Source organism: Lotus japonicus, chromosome 2 (genome assembly GCF_012489685.1).
Source record: "Lotus japonicus ecotype B-129 chromosome 2, LjGifu_v1.2".
Classification (NCBI taxonomy): Eukaryota; Viridiplantae; Streptophyta; class Magnoliopsida; order Fabales; family Fabaceae; genus Lotus; species Lotus japonicus.
Window position 1 is genome coordinate 8,892,177 of NC_080042.1, and position 24,520 is coordinate 8,916,696.

The 24,520-nt window shown below is 40.0% G+C and overlaps 2 protein-coding genes across 2 annotated transcripts; one reads left to right on the plus strand and one right to left on the minus strand.

The window, feature by feature from the left end:
- Positions 1-3,386: 3,386 nt before the first annotated feature.
- Positions 3,387-4,646, plus strand: LOC130736017 (uncharacterized). Its single transcript, XM_057587878.1, has one exon. The coding sequence runs from the start codon at positions 3,387-3,389 to the stop codon at positions 4,644-4,646; it is 1,260 nt and encodes a 419-aa protein (XP_057443861.1).
- A 13,247-nt stretch (positions 4,647-17,893) lies between these two features.
- On the minus strand, positions 17,894-18,457 carry LOC130736018 (uncharacterized). The gene has a single exon (XM_057587879.1). It carries the CDS (start codon positions 18,455-18,457, stop codon positions 17,894-17,896), a length of 564 nt encoding a protein of 187 aa, XP_057443862.1.
- Between the last annotated feature and the right edge of the window lie 6,063 nt (positions 18,458-24,520).

Genomic DNA, 24,520 nt, shown 5'->3' on the forward strand with positions numbered 1-24,520 from the left:
CCCGGGAAATGTATTTTGGGTGGTTGATTTTTGGAAACTTAGAATGATAGAGCTTTCGAAAAATAAAGACTTGGGAAACTTAGACTTTGAGAAATAAACTCATAATTTGACTAATTTGAATTGAAATCATTTTTATTAACGTTTAAGCATAGGAGAACTGAAGGGGAAAAATATTTACGAAAGGCGGGGGAAAAGTCGACCTTTGTTGTGGGTTTGGAGAGTTATCGGAATTGGGAAAGCCACTAAGGTGAGCTATGGTGATGATTGAAAGTCACCGAGTACGTTAGTACTCTTGGGGAAGTGTTATGGAGCCGTGTTGTATTGACCGACACCTAGTGCTCTTGTTGTTTGGGCTGTGTTGTATTGACCGACACTAGACCCTCGTGTAATCTTGTTGGTGGAGTTGTGTTGTATTGACCGACACTAACTCTTGGGTTGTTTTGAGTTTGGGTCGGAGCAGTTTGTTGTTTGGCTATCTAAAGGATAAGCCGGGGGAACTATAAGTTTCCAAGTACATTGGTACTCCTTCGCTCGTTGAGCAGTTTATTTAGCCATCCAAAGGATGAGCCGGGAAGCTTCACTGAGGCGTGAGACTTCGTGAAAGCATGGAACTTCACTGAAGCGTGAGACTTCGTGAAAGTGAGTAAGCTTCACTGAGGCGTGAGACTTCGTGAAAGCAGAAACTTCACTGAGGCGGGAGACCTCGTGGAGACGGGAACCTTCGCTGAAACGGGAGACTTTGCGGAGGCGTACACCTTTGCTGAAGCGGGAGACTTTGCGGAGGCGTGCAACTTCACTGAAGCGTGAGACTTCGTGAATGCGTGAAAATTCACTGAAGCGTGAGACTTCGTGAATGTGTGAGATTTCACTGAAGCGTGAGACTTCGTGAAAGCGTAAGACCCCATTGAAGCGTGAGACTTCATGGAAGCGTGAGATTTCATCGTCGTTTACCCTAGGGCAACGACAGGGAACATTGGTTTAGTTGGATACGTGTGTGTTGGGAGGACGATACATTGTTTGACTAACCTTATCACCTAACTTCATATGTTGAGATTATGATGATTTGATGTTGATGAACATCGTTAGGTATTAATGATTGAACTGTGTAGGAGATTCGAGAACATGCTATGTATATACCTTAGAGTAGGCAATACATAACTTATATGTATATATATACAACATATGTATATATCCCCTTTATCACAAGTTGATTGTATATCTATTGTATTCTGTAAGTTGACCCTAGCGCCTTGGCTTTGTTTGTATGTTTGTGTTTGGGCGGTCGGCCTGCTGCCAGGCGTCTGTCAGCCGGTTCGTGATGATTCGTTGTGCGGGAAAGACCCGGAGCGGAACGACTATTACTGAAGCTTTCGACGAGGACCCGGACTTCATGCCTGATCGAGGGAGGGTCGATGATAGTAGTGTGGGGTATGGGTGGTTAGAGTCTTTTGGAGTTGGTTGTTACTGTAATAGCTCTGATTCGTTTTGCTTTTGGGACAGGGTAGGTTCCCGATGCATGGCTTTTTGTGTGGTTCTCTTACGGAGGGATCACAGTGAGTCAGTCGGACCATAGGGGTCTTTGCTTAGGCCATTTTGAGGCCGACTTTCTCCTAGTGGTTTGTAATTATACTTTTTCTCACTCACACTTCTGGATCTGTAAATATTTGCCTACGGGCACACTACTTTGGAGTCACTGCGAGTGTGTGTGACGTGGAAGTGCAGCTGAGGCTGTACATGTTTATATTTGATGTATATCGGTTAGTTTAGTAGTTGGGTTTTGTCTTTACTTCCTTATCGTTTTGATTTAAAGGAAAGAAAACGAAAAAAAATTACCTGTTTTCCGCGTAAAGATTATTTTTGGTTACTAAAGTGACACCTGGAAATCGGGGTGTTACACTAACAAAGTCTAAGGACTATTTCGTAATCCTAAGAAAACACGATAATTTGTTTCCTTTTCAAAACAACTAAACACAGTTTAATACATAACATAGTCTTAATTAAACAACCCGTTCCCGACATATAATAATAGTCTTACAATAGCATAAGCAAGTTTCCAAAATAAGTACGCACACTTAAACAGTGGCGAAAACAGGATTTTAGGAACAGAGTTTTCAGATAACAAAGAAGAGTCAAGCATAAACTACTAAAAGGAAAACTATACAACTTCTTCCATCCTTGCTCCGTCGGTTACTATCCCTCCTCCATCTCAGCATGGCTAAGCATCGCCAGAAGGCTCTTCATCGCCTAATAGCGTTAAGCGCCCAAATAACAAGTAGCAAATAGAAAAGGTTAACTTCATGCAACTACCACATATAAAGGAGAAAATCATGCTATTCAAATTTAATTACCTAGCATGGTAAATAAACTAGCAACTTAAGTTAATCCAGATATCAACAAAACCAGCAATATAACTAAACTCATATATCAACAACTTAACATAGATTAGCTCAGATAAAAATAACCTCAACAATATAATATCAAATCAGATATCAATAAACCAATAACTAAAATCCTCGTACCGGCTCGCTTTCCTTCCATTCTTCAGCTCCGACACGAACACATTCTCGCACGTCGTATCCTTAGAAAATTAATCGCTTTAAAAAAATGCTAAGCTTCAAGATCCTAGCTTCCGCTCCAAAACTCAAAAATCTTCTCACTCTCAAGATAAAAACTCAAGAATTTTCACAAAACACTACTCACTCACTAATGCTATTATCAATGTTGTGTGAGAATATAGCTTTGTGTGTGTGTGTGCTTTTTTCTTTGCACCATGTTGCTGCATCTATATATAGGCGTGAATGTCTCAAGCTTTGGAAAGGAGAGATGATCAGCAAGTGCCACGCCTAATATGTGTAAGGAGGAGGTGGAATGCTTAGGAGATCAAGCATGCTTTGTCATGCTTATTAATTTGATGACGAATCATACATCAAAGAGGAGGTGGAAAGTTCCTATGTGATGGCAGCTAGAATGTTGGACACGTTTTTATTCATATAATATAAGGAATCAAGCAAGCATTTTACCCCCTGGTGAAGGAAAAATAAACCGACTTTACTAGAGTTAGAAATGGACCTTAGCTACTTGCATTTCCATACGTTACTGGCATGCATAGTGTTTATTATCATAATAACTTTATTTTAGTTTCATTCACATCATAGGATGAGGATAGGAATTTGGATATAAATTAATTTTGGTAGTGTTGGATTTAACTCTTAGAGCTATAGAAAAAAATATTAGGAAGATAAATCATTATACTAAAAATTATTAGGGACTCTATGATATAATTCAAGATCACTTAGCTCTACATCTTCACATGGTGTGCCGCCGCTACAAATAAGAATTACACCATTTTGAGTCGGAGAACCGTTCCACTCACACATAGAGAAATAATGAGAGAGAAATATAGAGAGCGAGTGGGAGCGAGAGTGGCTGGGCGGGAGCGAGGGAGATATGGTGCGAATGGTGGCTATGGTAGGGTGCAGGAGAAAGGGAATATCACTTCCTACGTCTTCACAAACTTCCCTGAGGAGTGGGATGAGAAGAGTATGTGGGGAGTATTTCAGAGGTATGGGAGAGTGTGGGCGGTATTCATTTCGCCGCGCCGGGATAGGAGAGGTAAAAGGTTTGGGGTTGTGCGTTTCATGAATGTGCAAGATCCGAAGCAGTTTGAATGGAAGCTGGATGGCATCATCATTGGTTCCACAAAGCTTCACGTCAATATCCCGCGATTCATTAAGGGGGTGAAGGCTACGCCAATTCCGTTGGGGTCCAATCAGAAACAGGATGCTTGGAGGAAGGATGATCGTGTAGGGGGTCATAAGAAGCCTTTGACAGTGCCTACGAGGTCATATGCCCAAGTTGTGACTGACAAAAGTGTGAAATCTACTTCTGACAGTAAGTGCAGCTCTATGGGGGATGATCTTAGGGGTGTGCCAGTTGAGACTTGGACAGGTCCACCTGTTCCTGCTGTAGATGATTGGTTACGACGAAGCCTGGTGGGAGTGCTCAAAAACCCGGAATGGATTACTTCAGTGCAGGATGCTTTTATCCTGGAGGGTTTTCATACTATTCAGGTCAAATATTTGGGAGATGATTTGGTTCTTTTATCTGGCCCTGAGGGTGTGGATCTCGAACAGGCTTTAGCTGGGGCGAAGGAATGGATTGAGGAAGTGTTTCAGGTTGTTTATACATGGTCGCCGGCGGTGGTGTTGGATCATCGTCTAGCTTGGGTGCGATGTTCTGGTCTCCCGATTAATATGTGGACTCGGAATTGTTTGGCTCATTTGGTACTGCCGGCGGGAAATTTGGTGGCTGTGGATGAGGCGACTACGTCTTTATCCAGGTTGGAGTTTGCGCGGGTGCAGGTTCAAACATCAAGTTTGGGGTTGATTTCTAACTTTCGGAAAATCAATGTCAATGGAACAGTGTACACTGTGCGTATCATTGAGGAACTTGGGGGCGCTGCCCCGGTGGCTGGCGAAAGTTTGGTACCTTCGACGGGCGGAGAGTCCAGTGCTTTGGGGTGGTCTGAGAAAGATGCAGACGACGAGGTAGGCACGGTGCTTTCTGACGTGGGTGGTGAAGGGTCGCCGGTGTTGGTTGGAGGTGGTTTACGTGCAGCAATCAACGGGAATAAAATCAAATTTTGAATTGGAAAAATTTGTTCCTAAATCTTTGGAGGAGGGCGAAAAATTCAAGGAGCAATTAATTGAGGACTGTGGTTTACGGAATTTGAATGATGTGGTGGGACCAGGGCATTTTAAAATTCTGAAACGTAATAATGGTGCATATGATTTAGTACTCCCTCCGTTCCTGATCTTTTGTTGTTTTAAGTTTTGGTCTAAATTCCAAAACATTTGTTGTTTTACAAACCCAATGCATTTTTTCTCAATTTATTCCATTTATAACCTCATTTAATACTCTATCTCTCACCTACCACCTTTTATTTTCACCAATCAAAATCATAACAAGTTTTTTAACCAATAATTACTATTCTCTCTCTTCACTCTAACTCAACATTAAATAAGGGTGTTTATGTCAACAAATATTTCAATGATTGCACTCTTAAACAATGTGCATAACCTTAAACAACAAAAGATCAGGAACGGAGGGAGTAATTAATAAGGAGAATGGCATTATGGTAAATCTAGAGGATGGGGTGGGGGTTTTAGGAAGCAAGCACTTGGGCCATGAGGAGGTGGATGCGCATGGTAGTGAGGAGGCCCATTTGGATAGGATCCAAGAGGATGGTCAAATTATCCCAGACACAGGTTCAGCGTGTCATGATAATTTTTCTGTTAGCGGTGGGTCCCAAAAATTTGTTTTTGTGGATGATATTGAAACTGGTATTCACAATACACATAAGGATTTCACAGTTGGAAAAGCAGAACCACGTACAACGCTTGGCAACGTGAACTAGACGGCGACGGTGCGTGTGTCATCGCCACCGCCTCCACCTCCGACTACGACCGCCGCTGGTGTTTCTCCGCCTTTGGCCGCCGCTGGTTTGCCTAACCCGGTGACGGACGCTGGTGTTTTGTCTCTGCATTCGGGCTCTTCAAGCAAATCGCATCACTCCAATACGAATAGGAGTAGTTCTTGGCTTATCAGAAGTGTTGTAGCACGGAGGAAGCTTAGGCAGCAGGTTTATCCGTCAGTGTCTTCTTCTGGCTCTGATGTCCCTCTGAATGTGGGTCTTAAAGCTGTATGGCTGAAGGATGTTGAGTCTGAGGCAAGAAGTATTTGGAAAGAGGGGAAGGAATTGGGGGCTGTGGCTGCAGGTAATGAGGAGGATGTTATCAAGAGATTGGATCAATTGGAGCAACGGGACGCACAAGTGGCCAATGGTTCTGGTGCCGGTCCAAGCAGGAGTATGGGAGGTTTACCATGAAGATCTTGTCTTTTAATGTGAGAGGCCTTGGCAATTTGGCTAAGAGGAGGGTGATTCATGAAATTGTTACTAGAGAACAGACAGAATTTCTTTGTATTCAAGAGTCCAAGATTCAGACAGTTGATTGTAGGTTGTGTTCTCAATTATGGGGAGATTTTGATTTTGATTTTGATTGGCCGTACCAATCGGCGATCAATAGTGCAGGAGGGTTGATTTGCATTTGGAAGCGGGGCGTTTTTTCTTTGCAAGATAGTGTGTCTAGACCTGGTTTCCTTGGTTTGATTGGCACTTGGGGTGTGGATGGAATCAGTTGTAAGCTTGTGAATATTTATTCTCCTTGCTCTTTTCAGGAGAAAAGGGAGCTTTGGTCGAGCCTCTTGTCTTGGAAGGGGAGAATTTCTTTTGATGTTTGGTGTGTGATGGGTGACTTTAATGCAGTGAGGTCTGAGGAGGAGAGGAGGGGGATATCAACTAACACATGGTCTCACAGGAGGGAAATTGCAGAATTTAATGACTTCATAGCAGGTATGGAGTTGGTCGATATTCCATTGTCTGGCAGAAAATTTACTTGGTATAGGCCAAATGGGAGTGCTCAGAGTAGAATTGACAGGTTCTTGGTTTCTCCGGGTTGGTTACATTTGTGGCCGGCAAGCTCTCAATTAGTTCTTGATAGGGACATCTCTGATCATTGTCCCTTGCTTTTGCGGTGTGTGGTTCAGGATTGGGGGCCAAAACCTTTCAGAGTGATGAACTGCTGGCTTGATGATTTTCGGTTTGCTCCTTTTGTTAAGCGTTCGTGGGAGGAGTTAACCGTTGAAGGGTGGGGCGCTTTTGTGCTCAAAGAGAAGCTTAAGTCCCTTAAAACAAAGCTGAAAGGTTGGAATTTTGAGGTGTTTGGGGATCTTAGGGAGAAGAGGAACTTAGTTGTTCAGCGTATTAATGATCTTGACAGGAAGGAGGAGGAACTTGGGCTGACAGATGTTGAGAAGGAGGAGAGAAAAGACAGGCTACATGAATTCTGGTCAGTTTTAAAGCTTCATGAGTCGCTTTTATGCCAGAAGTCAAGGTCAAGGTGGTTGAAAGAGGGTGATCAGAATTCTAAGTTTTTCCACTCGTTGATTAATTGGAGGGGGAAGACTAATTCTATGTTAGGCCTTATGATTGATGGTATGTGGGAGGAGGATCCTCATAGGGTAAAGGAAGAGGTTAGTAGATTTTTCAAGCATAAGTTCTCTGTTGAACCTTCTGTTGGGTTGAGTTTGAGCGGTGTTCCTTTCAAGTCACTTACTGCTGGGGATAATGCTTTCTTGTCTGCTCAGTTTGAAGTGATGGAGATAAAAGATGCTGTTTGGGAGTGTGGAGGTGATAAGAGCCCAGGTCCTGATGGTTACAATTTTCGATTTATTCAGCGTTTCTGGGAGCTTCTGGAATTTGATTTCAGGCATGTTATTGATGATTTCTGGCGCCGCGGGGAGTGGCCAAGAGGTAGCAATGCTTCTTTTATTGCTTTGATTCCTAAAGTTGATTCTCCTCATAGCCTTAATGATTTTCGCCCTATTTCGTTAATTGACTGTATGTATAAGGTGATTTCTAAGCTACTGTCAAATAGATTAAAAAAGGTGCTGCCTAATTTAATTAGTAGGGATCAATTTGCTTTTTTGGGTGGGAGAAGTATGTTGGATAGTGTGGTGATCGTGAATGAGGCTTTGGGGTTAGCTAAAAGGGGCAGGAAGGCAACAATAGTTTTTAAAGTAGATTATGAGAAAGCTTATGACTCAGTACGTTGGGACTTTCTTTTTGTATATGTTGGATAGAATGGGGTTCTGTCGCAAGTGGATTAATTGGATTAAATGTTGTTTGGAATATGCTTATGTCTCTGTTTTGGTTAATGGGAGTCCAGGGGATGAATTTAGAATGGAAAAGGGTTTGAGGCAGGGGGATCCAATGGCTCCTTTCTTATTTCTCGTTGTGGCAAAGGGCCTTAATGGCTTATTTCAGCAAGCAGTTAGTAGAGGAATGTTTACAGGGTTCAAGTTTGACAGGAGTGGGGAGTTGGTGGCTTCTATGTTACAATTTGCAGATGATACTATATTCATGGGGGAGGCTACTGTGCGGAATATAACATAAATTAAATGTGTTTTGAGATGTTTTGAGTTGGTCTCTGGTCTTAAGGTTAATTTTCATAAGAGTAAGTTGGCGGGGGTGGCGGTGGATGGCAAAACTATGTCTAGATTTGCAACAATTTTAAATTGTAAGCAGATGACAATTCCTTTTGTGTATTTGGGTATTCCAGTGGGGGGCCGGACAAGTAGTGTGCAGGTTTGGGAACCTGTTATTCAAAAGATCAAGGGTAGGTTGTCCAAGTGGAAGCAGAAGCTGGTTTCGTTTGGTGGAAGGATTTGTCTGATTCAGAGTGTGCTCTCTTCTCTTCCGCTTTTTTATTTGTCTTTCTTTAAAATGCCGGTGGAGGTGGTTAGAGTTTGCACTCGGCTTATGAGGTATTTTCTGTGGGGTAGTTCTGAGGAGGTTGCCAAAATAGCGTGGGTTAAATGGTCTGATGTCTGTAAGGCTAAGGAGCTTGGTGGTTTGGGGATTAAGAATTTGGCAACTTTCAATAAAGCACTTATTGGCAAGTGGAAGTGGCGTTTTTTGAATGAGCCTGACAGCTTCTGGTGCAAAGTGATAAAAGCTCATTCTGATAGATCCCCGTGGTGGAGGGATGTGAATTCTTTGTGTTCTGGTGATGCAAATTGGTTTGATGTTGGCCTTCAGAAGTCGCTTGGGGAGGGTGATAAGACAAGTTTCTGGTTAGAGAATTGGACTGGCATGGGTAATTTGGAGGGGCGGTTTCACCGGCTCTATAATCTTTCTAGAAACAAATATGCTGTTATAAAGGAGGTTGGTGACTGGCGGGACGGTGTGTGGTGTTGGAGGATGAGTTGGCGGCGTGGCTTAAGGGGTAGAGAGGTAGCTTGGTTGCAGGATTTGCTTCAGGTTGCTAATATTGGAGGTTTGCGGGAAGGGAGGCCAGATAGGTGGTTGTGGGAGCCAGGGGTGGAGGGTGCTTATTCTGTTAACTCAGCCTATTCTTTTTTGCAGGTGGACGATGTCACTGATCCGGATGTTGATTTTCTTTTGATTTGGTGTGGCCTTGCTCCATCAAATGTTAAGGCTTTTGTTTGGCATTTGTTATTGAATAGAGTTCAGACTAGATTGAACCTTTGGCGGCGTCAGGTTATGCATGCTGGTCAGAATTTGACATGTCCATTCTGTCAGCAATAGGAGGAGAGTACTGATCACTTGTTCTGTACATGTTCGCATTCCATGGAGGTTTGGCGGGCAGTGTATTGCTGGTTTGGGGTATCAACTGCTTTGCTTGCACAGGTTGAATCTCTGTTTGCACAATTCCCTTGCTTTGGAAGGCGCAGCTCTCAGAGGGAGGCGTTAATGACGGTTTGGATGGCGACTTGCTGGTCCCTATGGCTGGTGCGTAACAGTATCATTTTTAAAGAAGGAGGATTTGATGCTAACCTCATCTTGGAGATCCAAGTTCGATCTTGGCATTGGATTAAGGCGAAGGGACAAGAATTTAGAAACTCATTGGTTGAGTGGAAGTCGCTCCCCTTGGTTTGCTTGGATTCATTGTGAATTGTGATTTTGGGTTGCTGTTAGTTTTTGAAGGATCTGGCTTGTAATTGGGTGGGTTTTTTGTTACTGTTAGTATTCCCTGTTGTTTGTGCCTTGCGACTGTTGAGGGCAGGGACGTGGTTTAGGGTGGTTTTTGTGATTTTTTACTTTTTTCTTCTTCTCCTTTCTTTTCTTGTATTTGGGATTAGCACCCCTTGTGCTAAATTTGAATGCAATTCTTTGTTCTATCAAAAAAAACTTTGAGCAAGTTTAAGTGATCAAAGCAATAGAACGTTAACAAAATATGTACACTCACACATTTTCTAAGTCATTCTCGTGATTTATATATTTTTGTTTCTTTCTTTCTTGTACATATATATATTTTTCTTACAAGTCACTTACGTGACTATTTCTTTCTTCCAATTTTTTTATTATCTTTTTAATTTTTTCTTCATGTACTTTTTATTTATTTCATATAAATAATAATAATAATAATAATACACTCATTGACAATTTTATTTTTGAAGTCTAAGGCTTAATGCTCTGATACCACAAATGTAACGCCCCAATTTCTCAACTGAGGAATCACATTGGAAACCTATCAAAGTCTAAGGACTAATTTGCAATCCTAAAATGCAAGAGTAATTTTTTCTTTTAAGAACTAAACACAACATCGCTAAAGCGAATACACCTGCCACTTGTTTGATAAAACACATTAACCATAGGTTTGAAAACATAACATAATCTTAATTAAATAACCCGTTCCCGACATACAGTACTAGTTATTTACTATATCATAAGAAGGGTTCAAAATATGTACGCATATTTGACAATGGCGAAAACAAGGTTTTAATAATAGAGTTTTCAGATGGCGAAGAAGACTTATACATAGTCTACAAAGAGAAAGTTAAACTGCTTCTCCCATCACTACTCTGACGCCTACAATCCTTGTCTCCAACTCGAACATAGCTAAATTTCGGCGGAAGGACCTCCATCGTCTAATAGCGTTAAGCGCCCAAACAACAAGTAGCAAACAGAAAGGGTTAACTCCATGCAAATACTTCACATAAAAGAGAAAAACATGTTATTCAAATTTTAGCGCATGACATGACATATGAGATAGCAACTTAATTCAAGGCAGATGACAACGTATATCCAACAACATGAAATCAAATCAGATATAAACATAATCAAATGTTAGTGCCCTATAATGCGACTATATGCTACTACCAAGATGGATCGATCAATAACGTCTCACAAGACGGGACAATCACGTGGGACAATCACCACCACACTGCCACTTAGCGCCTCAAAGGACGGGACAATCACATGGGACAATCACCACCACATTGCCACTTTAGGACATCTCGAAAGATGGGACGATCCCGTGGGACAATCACCACCACACCGCCACTTTATAACGCATCGAAAGACGGGACAATCACGTGGGACAATCACCACCACATTGCCACTTCAAGTTCAAGCCCTATATGCGAAAGTTAGTCAACAACATCTCATCAAGCTCAGTGGTCACTTAATCAACAATTTCAAGTCCAATAATCAAATCAGAGTAACCTCATGTTATTCATATTTCCAACAAGCATAAGTCAATTCAATTATGCATACTAGCTCATCAAGTAGATCATTAAGCAATGAACATTGGCCTAAGCCCAAGAAAAACAAAGGCGTAAGCCTTAAGGTTTAACAATGGTTGAAGCCTCCGAAAACATTTAGCAAAAGCCTCAAAAAACATTTAGCGTGAACAAGTATATATCACAATAAAACATGTCAACTTCGCAATCAAACTAAACACCTTCATCTCAAACACATGCAGTGAAATTAAAGCAGGCAAGACTCAAGGACACTTCTATACCGAGTTACCCTTACCTTCGTGAGTAGTAGTAGGGCATAGAAATTTCGAACCTCGTGACCTTTTAGATCTCCAAAAATTAATCGGTTTCGTAAATACTATGCTTCAAGATCATAGCTTCTGTTCTCCACGACTCAAGAATCTCCTCACACTCAAGATAAAAACTCAATTTTCACCAAAATCTAACTCACTCAAGTAGCATTTACTCAAAAGCAAATTCTATTGAATATGGTGTGAGAGTACAACCTAGTGCATGTGTTGCATAGATGATGAATTGCCATCAAAACTCACTACATCTCTTGTCTCATCTTTCGAGATGTTCTAAAGTGGCGATGAGGTGGGTGTGGTCCCACGCGATTGTCTCGTCCGTAGTGGCGTTAAGTGGCAATGAGGTGGGTGTGGTCCCGTGTGATTGTCCCGTCTTGTGAGACGTTATTGATCGATCCATTTTGGTAGCAGCATATAGTTGCATTATAGGGAACTAACATCTGACCCTATGTTGTTGGATTTTAGTTATTGGTTTATTGATATCTGATTTGATGTTATATTGTTGAGGTTATTATTATCTGAGCTAATCTATGTTAAGTTGTTGATATATGAGTTTAGTTATATTGCTGGTTTTGTTGATATCTGGATTAACTTAAGTTGCTAGTTTATTTACCAAGCTAGGTAATTAAATTTGAATAACATGATTTTCTCCTTTATATGTGGTAGTTGCATGGAGTTAACCCTTTCTATTTGCTACTTGTTATTTGGGCGTTTAACGCTATTAGGCGATGAAGAGCCTTCTGGCGATGCTTAGCCATGCTGAGATGGAGGAGGGATAGTAACCGGCGGAGCAAGGATGGAAGAAGTTGTGCTTGAGTCTTCTTTGTCATCTGAAAACTCTGTTACTAAAACCCTGTTTTTGCACTGTTTAAGTGTGCGTACTTATTTTGGAAACTTGCTTATGCTATTGTAAGACACTATTATTATATGTCGGGAACAGGTTGTTTAATTAAGACTATGTTATGTATTAAACTGTGTTTAGTTGTTTTGAAAGGAAAAAAATTATCGTGTTTTCTTAGGATTACGAAATAGTCCTTAAACTTTGTTAGGTTACTAATGTGACTCCTCGCTTGAGAAATTAGGGCGTTACAACCAAAAATGTAACGCCTCAATTTCTCAACTGAGGAATTACATTAGTAACCTAACAAGTCTAAGGACTATTTAGCAAATCCAAAATACAAGGGACATTTTTTTTTCCGAAAAGAACTAAACACAACATTGCTAAAACGAATACACCTGCCACTTGTTTGATAAAACACTTCAGCCATAGGTTTGAAAACATAACATAACCTTAATTAAATATCCCTTTCCCAATATATAATAATAGTGACTTACAATAACATAAGCATGGTTCCAAAATAAATACGCACACTTAACCAGTGGCGAAAACATGGTTCTAGTAATAGAGTTTCAGAATATGAAGAAGACTCAAAGCATAATCTAACTAAACAACTTCTTTCATCTCTACTCCGCCGCTTACTATCTCCCCTCCATCTCGTACATAGCTAAGCATCGCCGGAGGGCTCTTCACCGCCTAATAGCGTTAAGCGCCCAAACAACAAGTAACAAACAGAAAGGGTTAACTTCATGCAATTACCACGTATAAAAGAGAAAACATGTTATTCAAGTTTAATTACATACCATGATAAGTAAACTAACGACTTATATCAAGTTAAATGACAATTCATTGAACAACATAACATCAAAACCAAACATCAATATCATCGAACGTTAGTGTCCTATAATGCGACTATATGCTACTACCAATATGGATCGATCAGTATCGTCTCTCAAGACGGGACAATCACGCGGGACCACACCCACCTCATTGCCACTTAGCGTCACTATGGACGGGACAATCGCGTGGGACCACACCCACCTCATTGCCACTTTAGAACATCTCGAAAGATGGGACAATCCCGTGGGACCACACCCACCTCATTGCCACTTTATAACGCCTTGAAAGACGGGACAATCACGTGGGAACACACCCACCTCATTGCCACTTTCCCTATATGCCAAGTCAGTCAACGACAATTTCCAAACCAATAATCAACTCAGAATAACCACATATTATTCATAATTTCAACAATAACAAATGGCCGAAGCCCAGAAAACGGAGACGCATGTCTCTATTCTTTAACAACGGCTTTAGCCTCAAAAAATATTTGACACAAGTCTCAGAAAACATTCAACATAAGCAAGTATACAACATAGCAAGCATACCAATATTTCAATCAATTGCCAATCAAATTAAACACCTTCATCTCAAACGCATGCAGTGCAAGTAAAACAGGCAAGAATCAAAGACGCTCTAAAACCGAGTTACTCTTACCTTCGTGAGTAGAAATAGTGCATAGAAGTTGCGAACCTCGTGATCTTTCAGATCTCAGAAAAATTAATCGCTTTAGAAAATGCTAAGCTTCAAGAGCCTAGCTTCCGCTCCAAAACACAAGAATCTTCTCACACTGTTAAGTTCAAACGTGTTACAACGTGTTTCAATCTTATTTTGATCCTAACAATTTTTATAAATACTTCTCTATACTAAAGTCTAATTCCAGATGTTAATGACATTTTTCAGGAAATATATATTATAAGGTCACATGCTTCAACGAATATGTCTAAGCCTTATAAGGAAAAAGAAGTTTACGCAAGATATGACCGCATCGTCCAGTAAACGAGGAAGACACTTATTCTGGATCGTTTCATGCCACGTCATACCTCAGAGTTTCAGAAGAAGCCTTTGAGCGGGAAAGTCAAAATTATATCTCAACCATTTGTCCCATGCTTTAGTCAGAAGGAAACTAATCCGGTCACGTGCAAACTGATTTACCTTTGAAGAGAGAAGTCTCGGTGACCAATGAAAAGGAAAAAGGACAACACGTCAACTTCACATTTCCAAAATGTCTATCTTCTGCAAAGTAGCCCAAAGCTATCGCCACCTACTAGCTGACAAAGTACACCTTTTTGGCTAAAGGATAGCTTTGAACAGCAGCATGCATTTAATGAAGCTACCAACCGGAGATTTGAATCAACGGTTAGATGACACTCACAACGGCTACAAACAACGGCCAGATTTTGTGTCTCAACGGCTACACAACTAGCAAGATCATATATAAAGGACATATCTGAAGATTGAAGAAAAGACTCAAGAGAAAAATTTATTGCAAGCAAAGAAAGAACTCAGAGCAGTTACTCCAAACATTCTTCAAAGCATTAAAAGCTCACAGCAGATTTCCTAAGAGTCAAATCCGATCTCATACCTTTGCTAAATCAAGAGAGAATACCAAACCTTAAAAGAGTCAAACCTCTTCATTTAGTTCTCTCTTAGATTCTGAACTCTTGTGTGTTCCAACGTCCTTTCAGAACCCAAAACACTTGAGAGTTCCAGTGCCATAAATTGTCTACACTAACTCTTTTGAGAAGAGATTTCTTGTAGAGCCAAACAATCTTGTTGATTGTAGGAGGAGTCCTGTACAATACTTGGAGAAGTCCGTGATAATACTGGGAGGAGTCCTATACAATACTTGGAGAAGTCCGTGATAATACTTGGAGAAGTCCTGTCTAATACTTGTATTGGAGAAGTCCTTGATACTTGCTAGTGAAAATCTTGGTGGTGGCCAAGTACTGGACGTAGCCCAATCGTTTAGGGTGAACCAGTATAAATTCCTGTGTGCTGATCGTTCTGCTTTATTTACTTACGTCCGCTGCACTAAACGGTTTTTGGAAAGTCACCAGAACAGTTTTCTTAAGAACTTATATTCTTTTCATAAACTAAAGTTTTAACAAGTAATTTTTAAGAACACAATTCAAACCCCCCTTTCTTTTGTTACTTATTTACATATCACACACAACATTGATAACTGAGGAAAGAGCATTAGCCACTTCCTTTCTAAGTTGCGACTTTGATCCAATCACATTATCACTCCTCGTACCGGCTCGCTTTCCTTCCATTCTTCAGCTCCGACACGAACACATTCTCGCACGTCGTATCCTTGGCAAGGGACATGGATTCTTTATCGTGACCTTGTTCAACTGTCGATAATCGACGCAGAGTCGCGATCGTTCATCCTTCTTTTTCACGAGCAGCACTGGCGCACCCCAAGGAGAAACACTAGGTCGTATGAACCCTTTCTTGGTTAAGTCCTCGAGTTGACTCTTTAGCTCGGCCAGTTCAGCTGGGGCCATTCGATACGTGCATTTGATATGGGTCCGGTGCCTAGTGTGAGACCCAAGTTTTAAGCTTAGAATAAATTAGTGAAATCTCTTATTCACGAATAAATTCGATGTAACGTGAAGTAAGGAAACTGGATAAACGTTTATTAAATGGAATAAATGTTTGGAGAAGATATTTCACGAGAAGGTTAAGGACAAGATTCGAATCTACGAAACTTATGACGCAAGTATTATTCGTTTACGCCTAGGACAAAAACCTTAGGAAAAGATTAATTTAACCCTTTGAACATTATAGGAATAAATTCCAAAAATCTTCAAGAGGAATATAAGAATTTCTCTTATTCCTTTCCATGACAAGCGTTTCGATACGAAACCCTGGAATGTACGAAGGTCAAATTCCAATACTCGGAAGTTTGCCAAAACTAAATCACTGATAGTTCAAGAAACCTAAAATCAACGGACGATGAAGACTTTTTCTATTCGGAGCTTCAAACGAAGATTCCACACGCATACACCTATTTCTCTTGATGTTTCTAATCTTTCTTCAGAACGAAGTTTTCTCATCCGACATCAATTGCAAAAAGTAACTTTTCGGGTAAAATCGATTTACACCGACTTTGGATCGTTTGCTTTAATTCCAAGAAACCTGTTTTGAGTTCTGGAATTCTGTCGCCAGAACCTATCTTAGAATTCACGGAGGAATGCGCAGGAAAAATTGGAATCGCAAAATTTTCATTTTTCCGCATTTTCCAAAACCTATAAATAGCAAGAAAATGAAAAAATTTCAAAAACCCTTCACCCATTTGAACCCAAACCCGCGAGCATCCAAGGAGGAGGAGGAGGAAGAGATTTTCGCCGTTTCTTGCCCGATCGCTGCACCGTTCATTGCTATTCGAAGACATCGAGGTATAGATACTATCTCTCACTTCTGATCGTCAATTCCGTCGTTTTTCTCTATGTCTTTCTGTGCTCAAAGTTTTGAGCTTTTTGTAAAACTGTCCAAATAACTTGATTTTAGTGTCTAAACATATTCCCTACGTGCCCAAGAGTACTTCTAGCGGATTACATTTTGCCGATTGTCGCTGAAATGCCGCCGAATTCCAATTCTGCTTGAAAACCCCATTTTGAGGCAAAGTTTCGTTCTTTCGGTTTAAAACTCTCGACTTAGCTTAGCGCTAGTAGGATTAGTTGTCATAAACGTCGTTGGTGACGTCCCCATCCAATTTGTTTTTCGAAATTCCAATTTTGAAATTCTAAGATAAAAATATTGACCAAAATACCCCTGCGACAGTTTTTTATCCGAAAATTTTTCCGAGCTTTGATTCGTCTTAGTTACGACTAATGATAACCTAGGAACCAAGTTTGATCGAAGAAAAATCGGCGCACACAATTATGATGTGTGGCCGAGAGCACTCCTAGGGGGGAGGAAAATTTTGTTTTTCGAAAACTTGTCTTAACGCGTTAGATTATCGTACTTCGGAGTTTATAATGCTTCGTGTAACCCTAGTACTTATTGTTTGCTGAGTTTCTGACTCATTGTGATTGAATTCTGTGATTTTGCTCTAAGATTCGTTTGAGGAATTCTGTGGAGCCGAGGAGGAAGATTGTGAAGGAAAGGTTGAGGAACACGCTGGAAGAACTACAGGTGAGGGCTACTCACTGAATACTAGCTAATGTTTTAGGTGTCGACGAATTCGACTTGATTTATTGTTTATGCACTTGATTGTGTTTGACTGGGAAAAATGTTTTCTGAGGCTACGGCTGACAAATGATAATCATTTATCGCTTGAATTGTTTTTGAGATTGATTCACATGCTATGTGCGAAATGGTTAATCTAGGATGTGTTGATATTGATTCACATGCTATGTGCTAAATGGTTAATCTAGGATGTGTTGATATATGTGCCATGACTGTTGGATTGTGTTTCTTTGATTATGAAATTACACATAAAACTGTTGTACGTCAGAGACGATAAACGGGCAGTATTGCCAGAACTTATCATGAGACTTTGGGAAAGATTGACAGGACGGACCGAGGTTCGGGCCCTTAGTAATATTTTAGTGGATCGAGACCTTCTCTGGGAATTACTTGGGATTATGGGATCTTTTAAACTCATAAGATTAGAGACAAAACTAAATGCAAACCATTTTACATGAAAAATTCATAATACACTAAACAACCTCTGAACCCTTTAAATAATGATAACAATCTCAGATGAAAGCTTAGGGTTTGGATATTAGCTTTGGAAAATGAGAAGTGTCGCCGAATCCAAGATTTAGGAAAACTAATAAGTTTCTATTGCTTGCACTCCATTTGCCTTAGCAACGACCACGGTGGCAGTCAAACGGGATCTCGAAGCTTCTTCTTTCAAAGAAATCTTCGAAAAGTACGAGTTTAAGAACTCGGCGAGTCTAGCATCGGGGAATATAACTACCTTATTGGTGCAATCAAGAAGAACATGGTGGTGGGACAGCCAATCCATGCCTATGAGTACATCCAATCCCTTTAGAGGTAAACAGATCAAGTTTGCTACAAACTTCTTATCTGGGTATGTCCAAGGACACTCTAAACATGCAGTCTTATCTACTAGACTCTTAGAAGTAGGGATAGATACTATCAGGTTAAACAGTAACTTTAACTTTGACACATCCATCTTTAACCTCTTCGCACAAGCTAAGTCTATAAATGAATGTGTAGCACTAGAATCAAATAGCACGATAAAAGAATTACCCGCAACCTCGCAGGTACTACGGATCAGACCATCGTCCTTATCAGCTTTAATTCCACCGATCGAGTAGACCTTTCCACCAGAAGTAGGCCTCCTTGCCCCAGCAACATTCACAGCCATCGCAACCTTAGGAACCCTGCACTCTACAGCAGTGTGGCCTGGTTTGTTGCAGTTTCAACACGTCCTAGGATTCTTAAGACAGCGATTAGCAAAATTCCCCCTTTTGTTGCACTTGTAGCAAGTCACATTCTCAAAATTCGTTGATAGAGTTCCTTGTGCAATTGCATTCCCGCCTAAGGGATAAAGGACCCAGAAGCTACCTATATATATACCTTTATACATACACAAACTATATAACCAATACTAGCTAACATAAGGTTATTCACTCACGAACAACCTTCAGACACAATCAATATTAGAGCAATCAAGCTCACTCTTCCTCCGATGGACACCCCATCAATCGGTCTCAGAGTTCAAACATCTTAAGCAAACAAGTCTACCCAAAAGCTCTGATTTTCTCAACCAAAGCTCTAATACCACAATGTAACGCCCTGATTTCTCGAGGCTCACTTTAGTAACCTTTCCAAAAAAATGTGGGTGAATTTAGCCGAAATAAAGCCTTTTTGAAACATAAACAATAAAGAAGTAGTAACATGAGAAAATGGACTGAATAATTTCATTTTATTAATAAAATCTTGATTACAAATGATTTCTTCAATTTGAAAGACATAAGGGTAAACTAATGCTCAACCGCTCCTGAGCCAACACATAAAGAAGTTCTCTAGGTTAGGTTCGAACCCTACAAGAAAACTCGGCTCACCCTCAAGTACTAACCAAAAACCATAATACCACTAAGACACATACATAGTTCTACGCCTGACATCCGCCTGTCCCTTGAACACGTCCTCAATCATATAGTACTTTCTTGACACGATCTTATCATTCCCTGGCGTTAGGCGCCCATGCAGCACACAGTCAAATAAGCAAGGGTCAACTCCCAAACAACACATTTAACATGTAACAAGATTGACATAACATCACAGTAATAAGGTCATCAACTCTAATACATCATTTGCAATCTCAGGCTCATGTTATATAGGTAGACAACTAGCATATAGAGTAATAAACCCTAAAGCATAAACAAGTCCACCTATAATCGAGTTAGACTACATGCTCATGCATATGCTAATTTTAATGCCAGTAACGACATATGGAAAGGCGAGACAAAATACGACTCCACAATTGGGGTTAGTCTACACTTACGCACCGTCGTCGAATCACTCGCACGACTCCACAATTGGGGTTAATCTTAATAACGCACCGTCGCTTTCATTTTGCCACTTCTTCGGATATGTCGTTATGCCCTGACATAATTTTATATCATCGTTCAACCTAACCGGTTCCGAACCACAACAAAACATGCATAATGCAATGCGGTTAGTTAACACAACATCGGAATTGTCTCCTCACAGTCCGATCTTAAAAAAATAACTCCTTATTGAGTATCTGGTTGCCCACTAGCAAAGGCATTTCTTGCCAACGCTCGCATCTCAAATTTATCATAAATCACAATATTCAATTCATATGCCAAAGCATAATAACATGATTTCAAGTTTAATACACATATTTCAATACTTGCATCATGAAGTTTAAACAAACAAACATCATATAAACAAGCATCATATAGCACAATCACATGCAGACAAGTCTAGACTGAGTGCCCTTACCTTAGAAAATTAATGGCTTTCATAAATACTAAGCTTCAAGATCCTAGTTTCCGCTCCCCAACACTTAAGAATCTACACACACTCATGACCAACACTCAAGATTTTCATTAAAAATTAATGACACAGAAATAAGATGGTGGTGAAGTCACGGGCTGAAACTCCTTTTGTGTTTATTGAGTTTGTGGCATTGGTTGCGCTAAAGAGAATGAGGCTGTCATTGTATAATGAGAAATTGGAGAAGTGTTTGGCTTAGAGACATGGAACGTAAGTAAAGTGAGAGGGAGGAACAATTGTTACACTTATGATGAATTGATATCCAAAAACTCACAACATGCATTGCCTTTTTATAGGCTTCGAAAGAAAATAAAAGAAGGCTGATGATACGTTGTGTTTATCTCATAGAGTAAATGACATTACTACATCAATACCTTCCTTTGAGATGACATGATCAAGAAACTTCACTTCTTCAAGCCAAAATCCATACTTCGTCGCGTTAGCGTACACCACCTTCTCCCGAAGAACTTGCAATACTTGTCGTAGATGCTCCTCGTGTTCCATCTGATCCCTAGAATAGATCAGGATATCGTCAATGAACACCACCACGAAACGATCCAAAAATTAATTGAAGATCTTATTCATGTAATCCATGAATACAACAGGTGCATTCGTAACTCATGAGGGCATCACGAAGTACTCGTAGTGTTCATAGCGTGTCCTAAACGCGGTCTTTTGGATATCGTCATCTTTGACTCTAATCTGGTGATATCCCGATCTCAGATCAATCTTCGAGAAAACAGCAGCACCCTTCAATTGATCCATCAAATCGTCAATCCTCTGATCGGAAGGGTCACAAGAATGGAAGGAAAGCTATCAAAGTCTAAGGACTAAATTGCAATCCTAAAATGCAAGAGTAACGCCCCGATTTCTCGAGGGTCATTTTAGTAACCTTTCCAAAAAAATGTGGGTGAATTTTTTTCGAATTAAAACCCTTTTTTAAAACATAACTGAGGAAACCCATCAAATGGTGCGTTACATTGTTTTCAAACCTATTGATACCACAAATGTAACGCCCCAATTTCTCAACTGAGGAATCACATTGGAAACCTATCAAAGTCTAAGGACTAATTTGCAATCCTAAAATGCAAGAGTAATTTTTTTTTAAGAACCAAACACAACATCGCTAAAGCGAATACACCTGCCACTTGTTTGATAAAACACTTTAACCATAGGTTTGAAAACATAACATAATCTTAATTAAATAACCCGTTCCCGACATACAGTACTAGTTATTTACAATATCATAAGAAGGGTTCAAAATAAGTACGCATATTTGACAGTGGCGAAAACAAGGTTTTAATAATAGAGTTTTCAGATGGCGAAGAAGACTTATACATAGTCTACAAAGAGAAAGTTAAACTGCTTCTCCCATCACTACTATGACGCCTACAATCCTTGTCTCCAACTCGAACATAGCTAAATTTCGGCGGAAGGACCTCCATCGTCTAATAGCGTTAAGCGCCCAAACAACAAGTAGCAAACAGAAAGGGTTAACTCCATGCAAATACTTCACATAAAAGAGAAAAACATGTTATTCAAATTTATGCGCATGACATGACATATGAGATAGCAACTTAATTCAAGGCAGATGACAACGTATATCCAACAACATGAAATCAAATCAGATATAAACATAATCAAATGTTAGTGCCCTATAATGCGACTATATGCTACTACCAAGATGGATCGATCAATAACGTCTCAAAAGACGGGACGATCACGTGGGACAATCACCACCACACCGCCATTTAGCGCCTCAAAGGACGGGACAATCACGTGGGACAATCACCACCACATTGCCACTTTAGGACATCTCGAAAGATGGGACGATCCCGTGAGACAATCACCACCACACCGCCACTTTATAACGCCTCGAAAGACGGGACAATCACGTGGGACAATCACCACCACATTGCCACTTCAAGTTCAAGCCCTATATGCGAAAGTTAGTCAACAACATCTCATCAAGCTCAGTGGTCACTTAATCAACAATTTCAAGTCCAATAATCAAATCAGAGTAACCTCATGTTATTCATATTTCCAACAAGCATAAGTCAATTCAATTATGCATACTAGCTCATCAAGTAGATCATTAAGCAATGAACATTGGCCTAAGCCCAAGAAAAACAAAGGCGTAAGCCTTAAGGTTTAACAATGGTCGAAGCCTCAGAAAACATTTAGCAGAAGCCTCAGAAAACATTTAGCGTGAAGAAGTATATATCACAATAAAACATGTTAACTTCGCAATCAAACTAAACACCTTCATCTCAAACACATGCAGTGAAATTAAAGCAGGCAAGACTCAAGGACACTTCTATACCGAGTTACCCTTACCTTCGTGAGTAGTAGTAGGGCATAGAAATTACGAACCTCGTGACCTTTTAGATCTCCGAAAATTAATCGCTTTCGTAAATACTATGCTTCAAGATCCTAGCTTCTGTTCTCCACGACTCAAGAATCTCCTCACACTCAAGATAAAAACTCAATTTTCACCAAAATCTAACTCACTCAAGTAGCATTTACTCAAAAGCAAATTCTATTGAATATGGTGTGAGAGTGCAACCTAGTGCGTGTGTTGCATAGATGATGAATTGCCATCAAAACTCACTACATCTCTTGCCTTCTATAGGCTTCAAAAAAATAGAAAAATAATGGTACTTCATGGTGAAGAAATCTGAAACGGGAATGCATGTGAGGGAAACAGAAATTGAGCTGTGTGGATCATGAAAGCTAGAGCTGAAGGTGTCAAATGGTGATAGATAGTAGAGTATGTGTTGTCAAGAGAATGGAAAATGATTCAGCAATTTGATTCATGTGTCATGCTTAAGGAATCATGGAATACGATGGTTCTCTGCCACGCAAGGAAAAATGTGATGAAGAAGTTATATAATATTTTTATGGTATGAGATGATTTTGGTAGTATAAGATTTAACTCACAGAGTTAAAGAAATTTTTTTAAAAAGCTAAATCATTATCCTAAAAATTATTAGAGACTCTATGATATAATTTAATATCACTTTGAGCAAGTTTAAGTGATCAAGAAATAGTGTGTCAACAAAAATACTATTGTTAAGTTACTTATTAATATATATATATATATATATATATATATATATATATATATAAAACTCATGTTAGAATTTGTTACTTTCTTCTTCTTTTTGTTTAAGTCACGTACGTGACTCTTCTTTCTTTCTTTTTTTTTAATTTGTTTTCTTCTATTTTTTTAGGAAGAAAATAATAATAATAATATTGATAATACACTAATTTATATAAACACACAATGCAATAAACACATCAACTTAAGCTTAATAACGCTTATCCCTATTAAACCAAATAACTAGTTAATTAATCGCGTAACTATCCGGATCTTACATTACTATCCCCCAAAAAGAAAGTTTCGCCCTCGAATCTTAAGCCTCAACAAAGAGTTCTGGATATTGCTCCCTAATCTTCTCTTCTAGCTCTCAAGTGGCATTGCCCGTCACTTGATTCCAAATTACTTTCACCAAAGGGACTTGCTTGTTCCTTAATTGTTTGATCCTACATTCTTCGATCCTTATTGGTGTCACTTCAAAAGACAGGTTGTCTCTAAGCTGTGTATCGTCTTCCTTGATAATATGAGAGGATCAGGGATGTACTTTCTCAATTGTGACACATGTAGCACGTCATGAATCTTGGATATAAAAGGTGGCAACGCAATACGATAAGCTACGTTACCGACTTGCTCGATGATCTGGTATGGTCCAATGAACTTCGGTGTCAGCTTCCTTAATTTTATCGCTCTTCCCACTCCGGTAGTTGGTGTCACGCGAAGATACACATGGACAAATTCTAACTTTCTCCGCCGCGTGTCAGCATAACCCCTTTGCCTACCCTGTGACGTCTTTATCTTCGCTTGTAGTTGGTAATGCTACCACAAAATCTATAGAGATATTGTCTCACTTTCACTCCGGCACATCAAATGACTGTAACATATCCGCATGTTTTTGGTGTTCCACTTTCGCTCTCTGACACGTCAGACATGCCGCCACAAACTCCGCTACATTCTTTTTCATGCCTGACCACCAGAAATTCAACTTTAGATCTTGGTACATCTTCGTCGATCCGGGATGGATACTCAATTTGCTTTGTAAGCTTCATCCATAATCATCCTTCTCAGCTCCTTGTCACAAGGCATGCAGACATATCCTTTGCAACGCCGAATGTCATCGGTTCCTACCTCGAAATCTGGCGCTTTTCCCAAACTGATCATGCTTCGTTTCTCGATCAAATCCTCATCCAACAGTTGTTTCTCCTTGATCTCGTTCAACAAATCACTGGTTATTGTCACCATACCAAAACTTAATCTTCCAGGCGTCACCTTTACGCCTAGACATAAATCGCGAAAAGTCTCAAT